At 41.6% G+C, this 14,526-nt stretch overlaps 1 protein-coding gene across 1 annotated transcript in view; it reads right to left on the reverse strand.

Moving 5' to 3' along the window:
* The window catches only part of LOC112234750 (T-box transcription factor TBX4-like), a 28,277-nt gene extending 14,965 nt beyond the window's left edge, over nucleotides 1-13,312 (reverse strand). The window contains exons 1-3 of the mRNA XM_024403035.1: nucleotides 12,909-13,312; nucleotides 8,295-8,440; nucleotides 7,840-7,934 (exon numbers count right to left, since the gene is read on the reverse strand). Of these exons, the coding sequence (XP_024258803.1) occupies nucleotides 7,840-7,934; nucleotides 8,295-8,438 (239 nt within the window). The 5' untranslated portion in view covers nucleotides 8,439-8,440; nucleotides 12,909-13,312. The remainder of the gene's footprint in view (nucleotides 1-7,839; nucleotides 7,935-8,294; nucleotides 8,441-12,908) is intronic.
* Between the last annotated feature and the right edge of the window lie 1,214 nt (nucleotides 13,313-14,526).

Below are 14,526 nucleotides of genomic sequence, written 5' to 3' on the forward strand. Positions count from 1 at the left end.
CAGCCAGTCAGATGTGCAGCCGGACGTATTAGCCACTCCTTTTACCCAAATCTCTTTCAACAATACAGTTTTCAATTCCTCATCAATCCATGGAGCCTTAACAGTTCTAACAGTCAGTTACTTAACAGGTGCATGTTTATTAATAATTGGAAGACGCAATTTTATAAATTTATCAAGTGCAGCATCTGGATGCTCCTTATTACAACTAATCGACCAACATCAGTGCCCGACCTCACCAATGCTCTTGTGGCTGAGTGGAATCAAGTTCCCGCAGCAATGTTCCAAAATCTAGTGGAAAGCCTTCCCAGAATAGTGGAGGCTTTTTTAGCAGCAAAGGGGGACCAATTACATATTAATGCCCATGATTTTGTAATGAAATGTTCGACGAGCAGGTGTCCACATACTTTTGCTTGGATAGTTCCTTCTGTGCCACTGACTTAGTCTGGCTTTAATTCCAGTTTGTCTACAAATGAATCATTGATATGTTGGATTCATGTCTCCATCTCAACCAAAAATCTAAATTAAAGACTAGGTCTAAATCCGACTTTAAATACACTTTACATCAAGTTTGATATGATTTAGTCCTAATCTTTAATTTTGATTCTTGGTTGAGATGGAGACCTGAATTCTAAATCAATTATTAATTTGTAGACAAACTGGAATTAAAGTCAGTGGCACAAAAGATACATCTCCTTCAAATGTTGATATTTGGTTGCGTTGACAACCAAACACAATTCAATATGGAGCCGATTCCAACTACGAGTATACTAACCTTGAGCTTAAGCATGAGAATAGCAAGCTTTTCACCTGCTTTTCCTTTTGGGTGGAGATCGAGTAAATTAAGGTGTGGCTGAGGTATGTCTATAGATATGCTGTATTCTGACCTTTACTTAATTCCCTCATAAATCCACCACCTTTACGCGCAAGAAACCATGAAAAAAGTCTGGTGAACATCCTGTTTCCAAGAGAAAAAAAAGCATCAACATAATTTTCTCCTGATATAAATAACACCATTCTCCATGGACTGTAATTTACAACTTGACAATAACTATGGATAAGAGCTAGGTAAATTATTAATCTGTTTGGATAAGGGAATTGAAAATAATAAAATACACTTGTTTTAGATATATTTCACCTTTTAGTCTCTGGAGAAAAATGTGAAACCAGCCTTTGGCAGCAAACTGAAGCATATCAACATAACGTTCCCACAGTAAAGTTCATGAAACACTGTGCCATTATGCAGAATTTTAAGTGTATGGCCTTTTAACTTGCAGGGATAGCCACTAGACTACCTCAACTTTCTCTGACAATCATGTTAAATATTAGCCACTATGAGTATCGACCATCAGTAGGCCTAATAACAACAAATATTTAACTGCCAACTTACTGTTAGTTCCCTTCAGTTGGTATAGCCTACATTATCATTCCATTTAATTCCATTTTTTCATTTACGTTCCTTTGCTTTTTCTGTAAATGTCGTCACCACCATGTGGTTGTTGCTGAGGATCATTAGTAACAGTTGATAATATTTTTTATTAAATGGTTATGGAGCGGAGTGCAGACCAAGCCGTAACAGTTTGAACCTGATGCATAGAGCAATACTTGGCTGTCTCATCCCACAGTTCCATGGTTAGTGCAGGCAATAGACGAGGGTATAGCCTACTATTGTACACTCTTCTCCCTATTATAATTCTATGTACACTAATCTTCCAACATTACCATGGGTTAAAGAACTGAATGAGGCAATTTTCAGAATGAATCAAACCACAGTTTTATATCTTTCTTGCATAAAGACTCTCCTAACCTGTTTTTTATGATTTCTACATACTTTCCTAACCCAAAATAATCTACGAGATCAGAGTATTTTTAAATCTACCAATTGGTCCTGACACATAGAAAAATATGCATATATTTAGATGGCTTTTCTTTCTTTCCTAATATTCTTCAACCTTAAAATGACTAACACATCTACGGCCACATGTTGAGGTTGTCTTCTTTTGTCATCATAGAAGCGTGCATGTTCAAGACAGCACGCAAAGGTCGCAGGTCGGTGGAGAGCTTCACAATTGCTATAATAATCTGTGCAGAATCTCAAACAGCATTGATCCCCTACACTATGTACTTTTGATGTAATCTCAACTACAATCCATGTAATTTGGTTGTGCTATTAGTTGAAGCACAGTGATAACACATTAAGTTGGTATATGAATACAAAATATCCGATATTGTATTCCCATTTGAACTTTACTGTGCTTTTAGATGGTTGAAAGCATAGTGATAACACATCAGTTATTCAACAGACTTCTGGCTGTCTTTATGAGTGGGGGGATAAAGGTTGAAATCTCATTGATCAACATTTCAATCAAATTTTCGGGTTAAAATGACATGGTGTTCCCAGTGGGATGTTCTTAGAACTCACATGATGGGTTTTGAGAGTGTAGCGGCAGCAGCGCCATAAAAAGACAAGTGTAGGAACGCTGTGAGTGTAGCTCTTTGCTCTCAGCCGTCTCAGAGAGAGAGGGAGACTCAGGAATGATAGACAGAATATGCTAATATAGCAGACAAGGCCATAAAACACATGAATGGCGCTACCTTCCGTGACCTCTTCCCTGAGAAACGGCTCTCTTTTTCATCACATCTGCGTCAAAGCAAAAAGTTGCAAAGGGATCTGCAGCACCCCTTATAAACCCCTAAGTGCTTTTTAATGGCGGTCCGGATCAGACAGCAGTTTTTACATCTGACTTGTCATCGTACCGCATCACCCCCTGAGAGAATGGTCGGTCAAAGGGCCTGTACTCCAGTACAGTTGATCTGCTGCTTCCCATATCCCCTGGCAGCAGGTTTAAATAGAAGAGTGTGAGACACACTTGTGAAAGGCTGACGGTGACATGCTCTCTGAACAGATGAGTGTAAGAGTGAGCAGATAGCTGGGGCCACCTAAGCAGACCAAGCAAAAGGCTCTGGGTGCATCAAAAGTAGTGCACTATATAAGGAACAGGGTGACATTTGGGACCCAGCCTCTATCTGCTGCTAACGCACAATGCTTCAAAGGACCCATCCCAGATCTTTCTGGCCTGACAGGAGCCCTTACTAATGCCTTGTTCCTGGATCACAAATACTCAACCCATCCTGTACGGTAGAGGGTATTCAAGGCAGGTAATCTCCCTCTGTCTCTCTCTCAGGCTCCAAATTCAATCAGTGTGGAGATCAGTCCTGGTGTCATGCTCACAGAAAGACATTTTAAGGGGGCTGGGTCACTGGCTTACTGGGGCTCTCTCATGCCGTCCCTGGAAGGGGTGCGTCACCTGAGTGGGTTGATTCACTGATGTGGTCATCCTGTCTGGGTTGGCGCCCCCCCTTGGGTTGTGCCATGGCAGAGATCTTTGTGGGCTATACTCAGCCTTGTCTCAGGATGGTAAGTTGGTGGTTGAAGATATCCCTCTAGTGGTGTGGGGGCTGTGCTTTGGCAAAGTGGGTGGGGTTATATCCTTCCTGTTTGGCCCTGTCCGGGGGTGTCCTCGGATGGGGCCACAGTGTCTCCTGACCCCTCCTGTCTCAGCCTCCAGTATTTATGCTGCAGTAGTTTATGTGTCGGGTGGCTAGGGTCAGTTTGTTATATCTGGAGTACTTCTCCTGTCCTATTCGGTGTCCTGTGTGAATTCTCTAATTCTCTCTTTCTTTCTCTCTCTCGGAGGACCTGAGCCCTAGGACCATGCCCCAGGACTACCTGACATGATGACTCCTTGCTGTCCCCAGTCCACCTGGCCGTGCTGCTGCTCCAGTTTCAACTGTTCTGCCTTATTATTATTCGACCATGCTGGTCATTTATGAACATTTGAACATCTTGGCCATGTTCTGTTAAAATCTCCACCCGGCACAGCCAGAAGAGGACTGGACACCCCACATATGCTCTCTCTAATTCTCTCTTTCTTTCTCTCTCTCGGAGGACCTGAGCCCTAGGACCATGCCCCAGGACTACCTGACATGATGAGTCCTTGCTGTCCCCAGTCCATCTGACCGTGCTGCTGCTCCAGTTTCAACTGTTCTGCCTTATTATTATACGACCATGCTGGTCATTTATGAACATTTGAACATCTTGGCCATGTTCTGTTATAATCTCCACCCAGCACAGCCAGAAGAGGACTGGCCACCCCACATAGCCTGGTTCCTCTCTAGGTTTCTTCCTAGGTTTTGGCCTTTCTAGGGAGTTTTTCCTAGCCACCGTGCTTCTACACCTGCATTGCTTGCTGTTAGGGGTTTTAGGCTGGGTTTCTGTACAGCACTTTGAGATATCAGCTGATGTACGAAGGGCTATATAAATAAATTTGATTTGATTTGATTTTAATCTGAGGGGAACTTCCAAAACAGACCTGCAGCTCATCCCAGCCCCACTCACACCCTCCAACCAGGCCCATATTGAGGCCTGTGTCAACAGATCAGGAGGTCTCTAGGAGGATATCAGGCTATTTCTCTTTAACTCAGCCTGACATTATTGCTGATGGCTTTTCAGCACATCCATAAGAATGATTCCATTTTCTGACAGACATGACTCATGAGTTGAAATAGTGGTGTATAGTTACGGTGGAAACCGTGTTCGATTGGGCCCCAGAATTACCCTCTCCCTATCTGAGTCCATTACCAAAATACTCATCTCCACGACGGGGTCCACAGCATAGCTCAGCGAGGGGGCCCACACTGAATCACTTAGCATTGCTAATGGCTAATCGAGGACCTCGATGGCTCAGCCACCTCAGCCCTGCCTGATGACAGATGCTGTGGTTTCCATAGCAAAGCTGCCAAACAGCTATGAAGAAATATCTAATCTTTACTGCCCATCCCCTTGAGGTGCAGGACTTTACTCTAAAGCATGCCTTTGTGTCATCAAAAACGGAATATGACAATGATGAACAATGGAAAGGGATGCGTTTATTAGAGCGAGTGCCTGTCAAAACAAGGTCAAACAAGTCAGGACAAGCTGATTGCCACATTTTCCCAAGGCATGTGTTTTCTGTGAACATGCGTGCCTGAGAGAGTGTTTGTGTGTGTAGAGGACTGGAGAGAATGAGAAATGGAGATGGAGAATGTGTATGATATCAGTGTCAGTGTGTGGGTGTGTGTTTGTGTGGTGTGTGCCAGCTGTTTCTTTCCTAGCAGCCCAGCACTATGAGCCTCCCTGCCTCCTAGGCCCTCCAGTCAAGGGATCTATCCAGGCTGTTCCCAAATAGAACCCTATTCCATTTATAATGTGCTACTTTTGACCAAGGCCCATAGAGCTCTGGTCAAATCTAGTCCACTATACAGGGAATAGGGTGCCATTTGGGACTCCCATCCAGTCTCTGGGAACATCCAACACTGAGGGAGATCAAAAGGAGCGGCAGGGGGATGATGGAGTGCTCCAGGCCACCGCTAGACGCCGCTGAAAGCGGGGCCCGTGTTCCTCTTATCACCCCTCTGCCACCGCTCCCACTGACTGGCTGTGTACAGACAGAGAGAGAGGAGAGAATGAGCACTGTGCCTATAGAAAGAGAGAGAGGAGAGAGTTGGAGCACTGCCTAGGTACGTTGAAGAGCAAGAATTAAGACGGGGATTGCTGCACTCACAATAACAAACTACATCTACGTTCCTCAGTAAGGAGTTCACTGACTGCACTGTAAGAGGCTGAAGGGCCAAGCTACACTGTAAGAGGCTGAATGGCCAAGCTGCACTATAAGAGGCTGAAGGGCCAAGCTGCACTGTAAGAGGCTGAAGGGCCAAGCTGCACTGTAAGAGGCTGAAGGGCCAAGCTGCACTGTAAGAGGTTGAAGGGCCAAGCTGCACTGTAAGAGGCTGAAGGGCCAAGCTGCACTGTAAGAGGCTGAAGGGCCAAGCTGCACTGTAAGAGGCTGAAGGGCCAAGCTGCACTGTAAGAGGCTGAAGGGCCAAGCTGCACTGTAAGAGGCTGAAGGGCCAAGCTGCACTGTAAGAGGCTGAAGGGCCAAGCTGCACTGTAAGAGGCTGAAGGGCCAAGCTGCACTGTAAGAGGCTGAAGGGCCAAGCTGCACTGTAAGAAGCTGAAGGGCCAAGCTGCGCTGTAAGAGGCTGAAGGGCCAAGCTGCACTGTAAGAGACTGAAGGGCCAAGCTGCACTGTAAGAGGCTGAAGGGCCAAGCTGCACTGTAAGAGGCTGAAGGGCCAAGCTGCACTGTAAGAGGCTGAAGGGCCAAGCTACACTGTAAGAGGCTGAAGGGTCAAGCTGCACTGTAAGAGGCTGAAGGGCCAAGCTACACTGTAAGAGGCTGAAGGGTCAAGCTGCACTGTAAGAGGCTGAATGGCCAAGCTGCACTGTAAGAGGCTGAAGGGCCAAGCTGCACTGTAAGAGGCTGAAGGGCCAAGCTGCGCTGTAAGAGGCTGAAGGGCCAAGCTGCACTGTGCCCCTTCCAAGGAGTGCTGACCAGACACTGCACAACCTCTATAGCATATTGACCTCTCACTGTCATCCCTTACAAGATAAAATGTTCCTGAGAACCTTCATTCATTCATTTATTAATTTACTCATTCACTCTTCAAGTACTGAGAGGGATTAAAACCTGCTAGCTCGTCAGATCCTTTAGCATCTAGCAGCTCCGAGCACTACTGCTTGATACTCCTTCCAGATACTTCTCTGAAAGAAGTTGGTGTTGGAATAGATTGGCATTGAATTGTTTTGGCAGTCTCAGTTGCCAATTGAACAACAATATTTCTGTTAGAGCATGCAGTGCAAAATGTCTAGCTCGAGCTGGTGTAGCAGTGAAGTGGCCTTGCTATGTTTACTCATAATTTTTACATAGAAATATACCTGTAAAAATTTCAGATTACAATTTTGACCCCTATAGTTTTTTGTTATCCTACCTATAACATTCCACAATGTTGTGGCCTACAACTGGTTTCATTTACAATCCATTTTTATGTTCAATAACATTTTATCTTCACATCAGTTCAGACAGAGTTCATTCTTAGAATTGTTGAATTACACACTGTAGCTGCTCCTGCTCCATTACCGAGCAACATAAACCTGGTGTGCGTCCCATATAGCAGCCTATTCATGCTCACCATCGGCTCGGGTCAAAAGTAGTGCACTATAAAGGGAACAGGGTGCCGTTTCGGACGCCACCCTGCTCTTCTCTGGCTTCTCAGGCTGACTGACTGTATAAGCCTATTCAGTCAGTCAGGTTTTTCAGCTGAGCGCAGCTGGTGGAGATGCGTAGCTAAGCATCACTCTGAGGCCGGGCCCTTCAAAGGTTTTAAAGGATTCTCAGCACACTTTATCAGCTGGACAAGGTAAAGCCCATCTTTCACAGTTGATGCGGCATTAAAGAAAAATTGTGGTGACCTTTTACATTTTGGACTGGGAAAAAAGCCCCTGTGAGGAATGAAGGGTGGGCGGAGGCTGGTTAGAGAGAATCTAGTCATCTTCTGGTTAAAGTCCAGGTTAAGGGCCAGACTGTCTAATCCACGGGGCAGCATTAAATCTAACACACAGAGCAGAGCTGTGGGTTTGTGTTTTCAATTAGATGTTCACTGGGGCAGAAATGATGTCTCTTCATTTTCTCTACCTGAGACCCAGCATGACATAACTGTAGCATGGTGTAATTGGTTGCCTTAGCTCCAACAGATGGCCATAGCTACTCAAAATGGAGGTGCCATAATGACTACATTTTAACACTAATGAAAGCAGCTACTCAATTTGCAGAAGTGACACATATTTGTGGGGAATCTGAGATGAGTCTGGTACAGTTTAGTATAGTATAGAATGTGTAGTGCTAGTCGACTAATATGGTATATCCCATGTATTTGCTGTGATATATGAACTGTAGGTACTCACCTGCCTGCTTTCGTTATGATCATCTCTGTTCCCGCCTCATGGAACTTCTTCCACAGCTCCCTCTCATGAAGAAGAACCTTGATGTTCTCAATATTCTAATAGAGAAAGGTAGAGACAGCCATGAGGGTTGGCAACATGTTGTGGGTTTATAGACAACTCACATTATGCCATCTGCATTTTCAAGTTAAACCAGTTCATTCTCAATAAATCATTCACAATTGATAGGATGTCCACCTACTCTTCCCTGACAAGAAATAAAAACACCCACGACTTAATATGGCCAATTATTTTGTTAACAAGTCAACGACTTCCTTAATAATAGCTAAAATCATTGAAATTGAGAGCAAGGAAACATACCCATTTCGTCATTTCCAAGAATAGGAAACTTCTGAACATATAATACCTTTGCAGTTGTGTTTCTGGCTGTGTTGAGAGCCTACAATACCCATGATTACCTGGTCTGGCTCATTGCCCTGGGGGATGCTGGGAGTTGTAGGCAGGCCCAGGTGAGCGGAGTCAGGGCTGAGGTCTGGGGGCCCTCCAGGCTGGACCCCAGTCACACTGTCATCCGTCACAGCTGAGGCCTTCTCCTGGAGCATCTCTATGAGACGAACAACGGCTTCAGTTCAATACACAGACTTACAATACACAGACTTACAATACACAGACCATAGAATTACATATAGAACTTATATAGAATTTATATAGTAATGTAAGAGGATATCTGTGACATAGAATTACTATAATACTAAAATAAAACAGAGCATCTCTACAGATAATAACAGACTTACAATACACAGACTGACTCCAAACCAATACTAAACTGTCTCGTAAAATACTTAAATAACACATTCCCATGAAATGGACTGGACAAAATACAAAATACACCATGCACAAACACAATGTAACAGACCTTCAAGATACAAAGATGAACCCCGCCCCTAAAAACATAGCCTAATATTTAATTTAGCTATTATTTATTTTTTCAACTACTAATTGACATGAAGTGCATTTACATAATGTACTTGTACTGTAATTGCTGTTCATTTTGTACTTCTACAATAATTATGTATATTAATACTGTATGGAAATTTGAACACATCTTACTGGAAAGCTGCTAATTAATTCAATATTTTCTAATGAACATCTGCAGAATGACCAATGGGAGAAAAAAATGGAACTAAAGGGGACTCCGTAAAAAAATGTTTTATCAGATCATTAATTGTTGTCATCCCACACCTTGAATGATGTTCTTCAATGGAATTCCTGTCTGTTTTAGAAAGAAAATCTGGTCTGGGTAAAAGACACGTCTACTTCAATTGGTGTCTGAAAAGTATATATTTTTTATGAATTACTATTTATATTGAACGATGAATCAAAAGTAAATTGTTTAAATGTTTTAACATTTCTGGTAGATACAATTATTTCAAATCAAACCTTACAAGGAAATTTCAAGGATGCAGAAGTCAATGCCTCATTCTTGCACTGCAATAATACACACTTGAAGGTGTGTATTCAAAAACAAATATTTGCAATGAAAAAATAAAAAAATAAACTGCATATTAATTCATTCAAGGCATGCTCTCTCATTGTGGGACATTTCTTGGAATAGATGTTTTAGTTCTTGGAAACCAGGTCACTGTTTCGTCCCCAAGCTACTAAACATTTCTAATAGAAATATTTGTTGAATTGTGTAGGCAAAGTCATTTCAAGGTGGATCACTGCAGCAAGGGCCATGTGCCATTGGGGGAATTTGGTTACAATGACCCAAATACTTTATGATGATGGGCCTTCATTCATGCAAAGTAGATCTGATCTATGTTTGCAGAGAGGTCCCACGTGAGTTTCATGGAGGAATCGTCTACTATATACTGCACCCTCTGCTCTGCTCTCCCCTCATATGAAAAGATTGAATAGTAGCTAGCAAACTTGATTGTTCCTCACATAGAATTTGAATTACCGGACCCATTCAAGTGACGTTATTCCCACATATGACTACACTGTTGTGCTTATTAGGTCATCGTAAATACACAACTACTAAGTAATCATAAATATTCAAGCAACATTCTGGCCATAGAATTACAATTACTAAAGTCTGCGCTCTGTGATGGGTGTACCAGCGGCCATATTGAATATTTCTATTTCTGTTATAGCATCTCCATTTTGATTCTCTGACGTTTAGTTTGATGAATGAAATTACAATATTCCAAATATATATTTGCATATTAACACCGTAAATCATAAGAAACTCTAGACATAAGCTAATTACTCAGCCTGCATGCTTGGAGACCACGATATTAAGCACATGGGGTCAAGATTAATTTGTTCTTCAGAAGAGTTGGATTAAATATTTACTTTTCTAGCATACGGGGGATAGTTTTATGTAACGGCTCCTAAACACTGTTCATTCCATTAGTCCAGATCACCAGCTAAGCTTCGTGCTCTCACAGCTCTAAACCCAGCTCAAAGACAAACATCTTTTCATGAGAGACACAGACACACAGACAGCCTGGTATAGCCTCGTCTGCTCCATACAGTTCAGTTTCACAATGCCCTCTCCTCTCCCATAGCAACCATTCCCCCAGCCATTTTACCATACATACTCAAACTGTAGATCTACGTCCAAAATAGCACCCAATTCCCTATATCGTGCACTACTTTTGAACAGAGTCCTATGGGCCCTTGTCAAAAGTACTACACTATATGAGGAATAGGGTGCCATTTGCGACGCAGATATAAAGGTATACAGTGTACATTTTGGATAGTTTTTACACTCACCCCGGCCCTCCCTTAATCTCAGGCATGTAAACAATGTGAGTGCTCTCTCTCAGGATGAAAGAGAAGGGGCTCCAACTGTAAACCAACGCAGACATTTGCTAAAGCGAATAAAGATAAGGCGCGCTGCAAATCAGCCGTGGTACTTTTTTACCCTCCTGAACAGGGCCCTTTCACTTACCCTGTTTAACTAAACACACTGAGCTAGCCCTCTGTTTATATCTGTGTCACTCCCAGACATATAATCCACTAAACTATTCATGGCAGATTGTCCTGTGTGTGTGTGTGTGTGTGTGTGTGTGTGTGTGTGTGTGTGTGTGTGTGTGTGTGTGTGTGTGTGTGTGTGTGTGTGTGTGTGTGTGTGTGTGTGTGTGTGTGTGTGTGTGTGTGTGTGTGTGTGTGTGTGTGTGCGTGTGTGTCTTTGCCTGTATCTGTCAGTGTATCTGTGTCTGTGTTTTCGCCTCCCAGTCTGAAATGCATAGCCATGATGCATGATGCATGTTATTGAGACAGCTACCATAAATTCAAACCTGACCTACCATTTTGTGCAGCAGCCAGTCTCATGCATCTGGTGATGTGTTGCAGAGAGAGAGAGAGACAGAGAGAGAGCACCTTTATTGTTGTTGTATGTACGTCTCTGGCAGCTACTACTCAGCGATGTCAGTAGAATCACATCACGTAGCCTTGAGCTTGTTAGCACGCCATTTGTGCAAAATTATTTTGGATGTGAAACTGACCTATCACAACAAAAATGTAATGGTACCAAAGTAATAAGTGAGTATGGTGCTGTAAAATCTCTAACCTGGAAAGCAGTTCTCTAATGTTCGATTCCCTCCACAAAAGTGAATACTGCCTATGTTTTAATCAGTTGTTTAGTTGATTGATTGGCTTCAAATGTCAGTATACTACTTAACAGAACATCTCAGGATGTAATGTTAAGAGTCAAATGAAAAATAAAATATGATTTTATTTATTGTAAATTTGTGTAATTGTTTATAGTCCACATTTTAGAGACATCCAACATAACTGTTTGAGTTATGTATTTAGGTATTTATTGAATGAAAAGGACATTATTTAGACTCCCATTTGTAGATTAAATTATTTGGTTGTAATTTGTGATCATATAATTCTAAAAGCATGTCCTAAAATCATCATCTGGCAGTCAGTCTGTATAAACGAATTAAATATATTATTATGAATATTAATGATAGTTTTATCATTATCATTATCATTATTCATCGTTAACTATTATAATAATGATACTAATAATAATATTTGTAACATTATTTAAGGATAAGAACTATTTTTCATCTTAAACAGAACAGATAGAATTGTTGTTTGTTTAACTTTTTATATTACCATAAAGCTTGAATTGAAAGTTGCTACACCAATTTTGGACTTATAAATGAATACACCCATTGATTCTTGAAGAATATGACTTGTAAATGCCTCATGAGCTTAGTTCAACTGTCATACCCCCATCAGAACCCAAAATAAAAGCTTGTTTTAGTCCAATGTTTGTAAACAACGTAATGTAAACAAACACTGTATAGCATCAAAACATGGTTAAAAGTATCATTTTACTATAATGGATGGTCAGTCCTTGCATCCATAGTTCTCATAGCTTTAATGTAAATAAGCTTTGAATACCATCACAGGGCCCTGAAACATGGATCAGACTGGTATTTTTGTGTTTTATATGACATTTAATGTCATTTCTACACAGCATCTAGGCTACGATCCATAAAGAAACGTACAATCTCAGACAAGGGCTCTTGAAATTTTTGAGAAATTGAGTAAATTATGTAACAACTGTTTTCATCAAATTTATAGTAACCTCAAAATTATATTGTGAAAATAAGAAGCATATAACCTATAACTTCTTTGAGCATATGTGAAATGTAAAGAAGTAGTGACTTTCCAATTGTACTATAGGCTACATGTTCATATCAGTTAAAATTAAGTTTTTTATAGACCGTGTGACCATAGACTGTTATACATCTCCATAATATCACCGCATCATACAACAACGGTTAAGGACACTGCTGTAGCTGTTATTGTTGAAATAGGCTACAGATAGCGTTGTCGCGTTCACCATCACTATCAAGGCAGTCAAATAACGCTGGAAAAAATAAAGTAGAAAGTATATCCTAACACTAATCGCATTAAAGAAGCTGAGCCTATCCAACTGTGGCGTTTTCAGATTGACTCCATGCCTGAGCTTGTTTACAATGCACAAAGCACCTAAGATAGGCAGGTTACAATGAACATAGGAAATCATATTATTATATTACCTCATGAAATATTATGAGCTCGAATCCATTTATTTTCCAAATGGTACTTTTCTGTCTTCACCAAGGAAATAGCAGGAAGTTACGTTCCATTGGGACGTAGTTAGGGAAAGTCGTCCAGCATCTCATCTTAATAGGCTTGCTTATCTTTCTCCGGAATAACGGTTCTCGAGTAAACTCCCGGACACGCGTGAGCGCCGGTGTTAACACTGACTTGGTGTGATTCAACTCTCGTGAACTGACTGTTGCCTACTCTGCGCGTGTGCAGTGCGATTTGAGCTAGAGAGAACGAACTTGGTGTGTGATGTTTTCTTGGAAACACAAAAAAGAATTTGCTCAATCCCTTGAATTGTTAAAAAACCGGGATGAGTGAATTATTTGACTCGTTCCCCCCTCTCCCTTCCCTCTCTTCCACGCAGACCTGACGTCGCTCCTCTAACGACGAGAATACCTTACAGCGCGATGCACTGCTCCTCTGGAGCCAGAATCTCTCCACCAACGACTATTGGACTAATAAATGTTGTGTATGACATGAATACAACCTCATCTCCTCCCCCATCCCACAGGCTATTGGTTACATCATTAAAAATACTAATCCAATGATATAGGCTATATAGCCTATAACTAGATGTAGCTGCAGAGTTTGATAGGGCCTATGGGATATTATTATACATAATATAGTATAGGTTTCATTAATAAACATTCAGAGAATAATTAATAGTTTGCCCGATAGGCCTTTTCTACTAGATCAAAAAAAAATCAACAAACTCAGAAGAGCACAACTTGATAATTGAAGCATCTGCTCTGGGTCTTTGTCAATCAGGTGTCACTATGCAAACAGACATCTGAGGAACTGAGTTACCTGTGAGGTGAACCATGTCCAAATCAGGATTGTTGGGGTAACAGAGTCTCCTCTGTTCCAGTGTGAGGTAAATGACCTCTGAGGGCCACAGTGGAGAGGAGTGGACTAGCCTACAACCAACCCATCCTCTGGTTCTGTTAGGCTCTAGGTTTGATTTCTTTACCGTTATTTCGCACGCCACGTATTCCTTTCAAAACAGCAAATGACCTCTGAGGGCAACAGTGATGACGAGTGGACTAGCCTATAGCCTACCCATGATCTGGTTGAGTTATAGATGGTATTTCTGGACAGTTATTTCGCACGCTACGTTTTCCTTTCAAAACAGGGATAGGCGTCGAAGAATGACGCTAAAACGATCATACATTTTCAGGTGAAATATGGTTGTGGTTTTGGAATAAATGGGTCGAAGCACAAGGCCGAAAGACCAATAAATCAACAATAGAAGTTGGCGGGTCGGGTTGGTCGGGGAGAGTTTGACTTATATCTACTGGTGACATGACCAAATGAACGAGAACAGCCTAAATGTCCTTCCAGCGACAGTTTGTCATTTTCAGCCCTTTCAATATTTCTCTGCCAAAATATGACTGGTGAGGAGGCATCGAATGATCAGACAGTGGTCATTTCTTGAGTCTGTTGAATGTTTGGACATGGGTGATGTATTGTATCGGTTAATGTCAGGTTTTAGAGACCTATTGATCATTTGTTGGTTCAAAATATATATTTCCATATACATTATAATTAACAAATTGCTTGATTTTG

Source organism: Oncorhynchus tshawytscha, linkage group LG13 (assembly GCF_018296145.1).
Source record: "Oncorhynchus tshawytscha isolate Ot180627B linkage group LG13, Otsh_v2.0, whole genome shotgun sequence".
Lineage (NCBI taxonomy): Eukaryota > Metazoa > Chordata > Actinopteri > Salmoniformes > Salmonidae > Oncorhynchus > Oncorhynchus tshawytscha.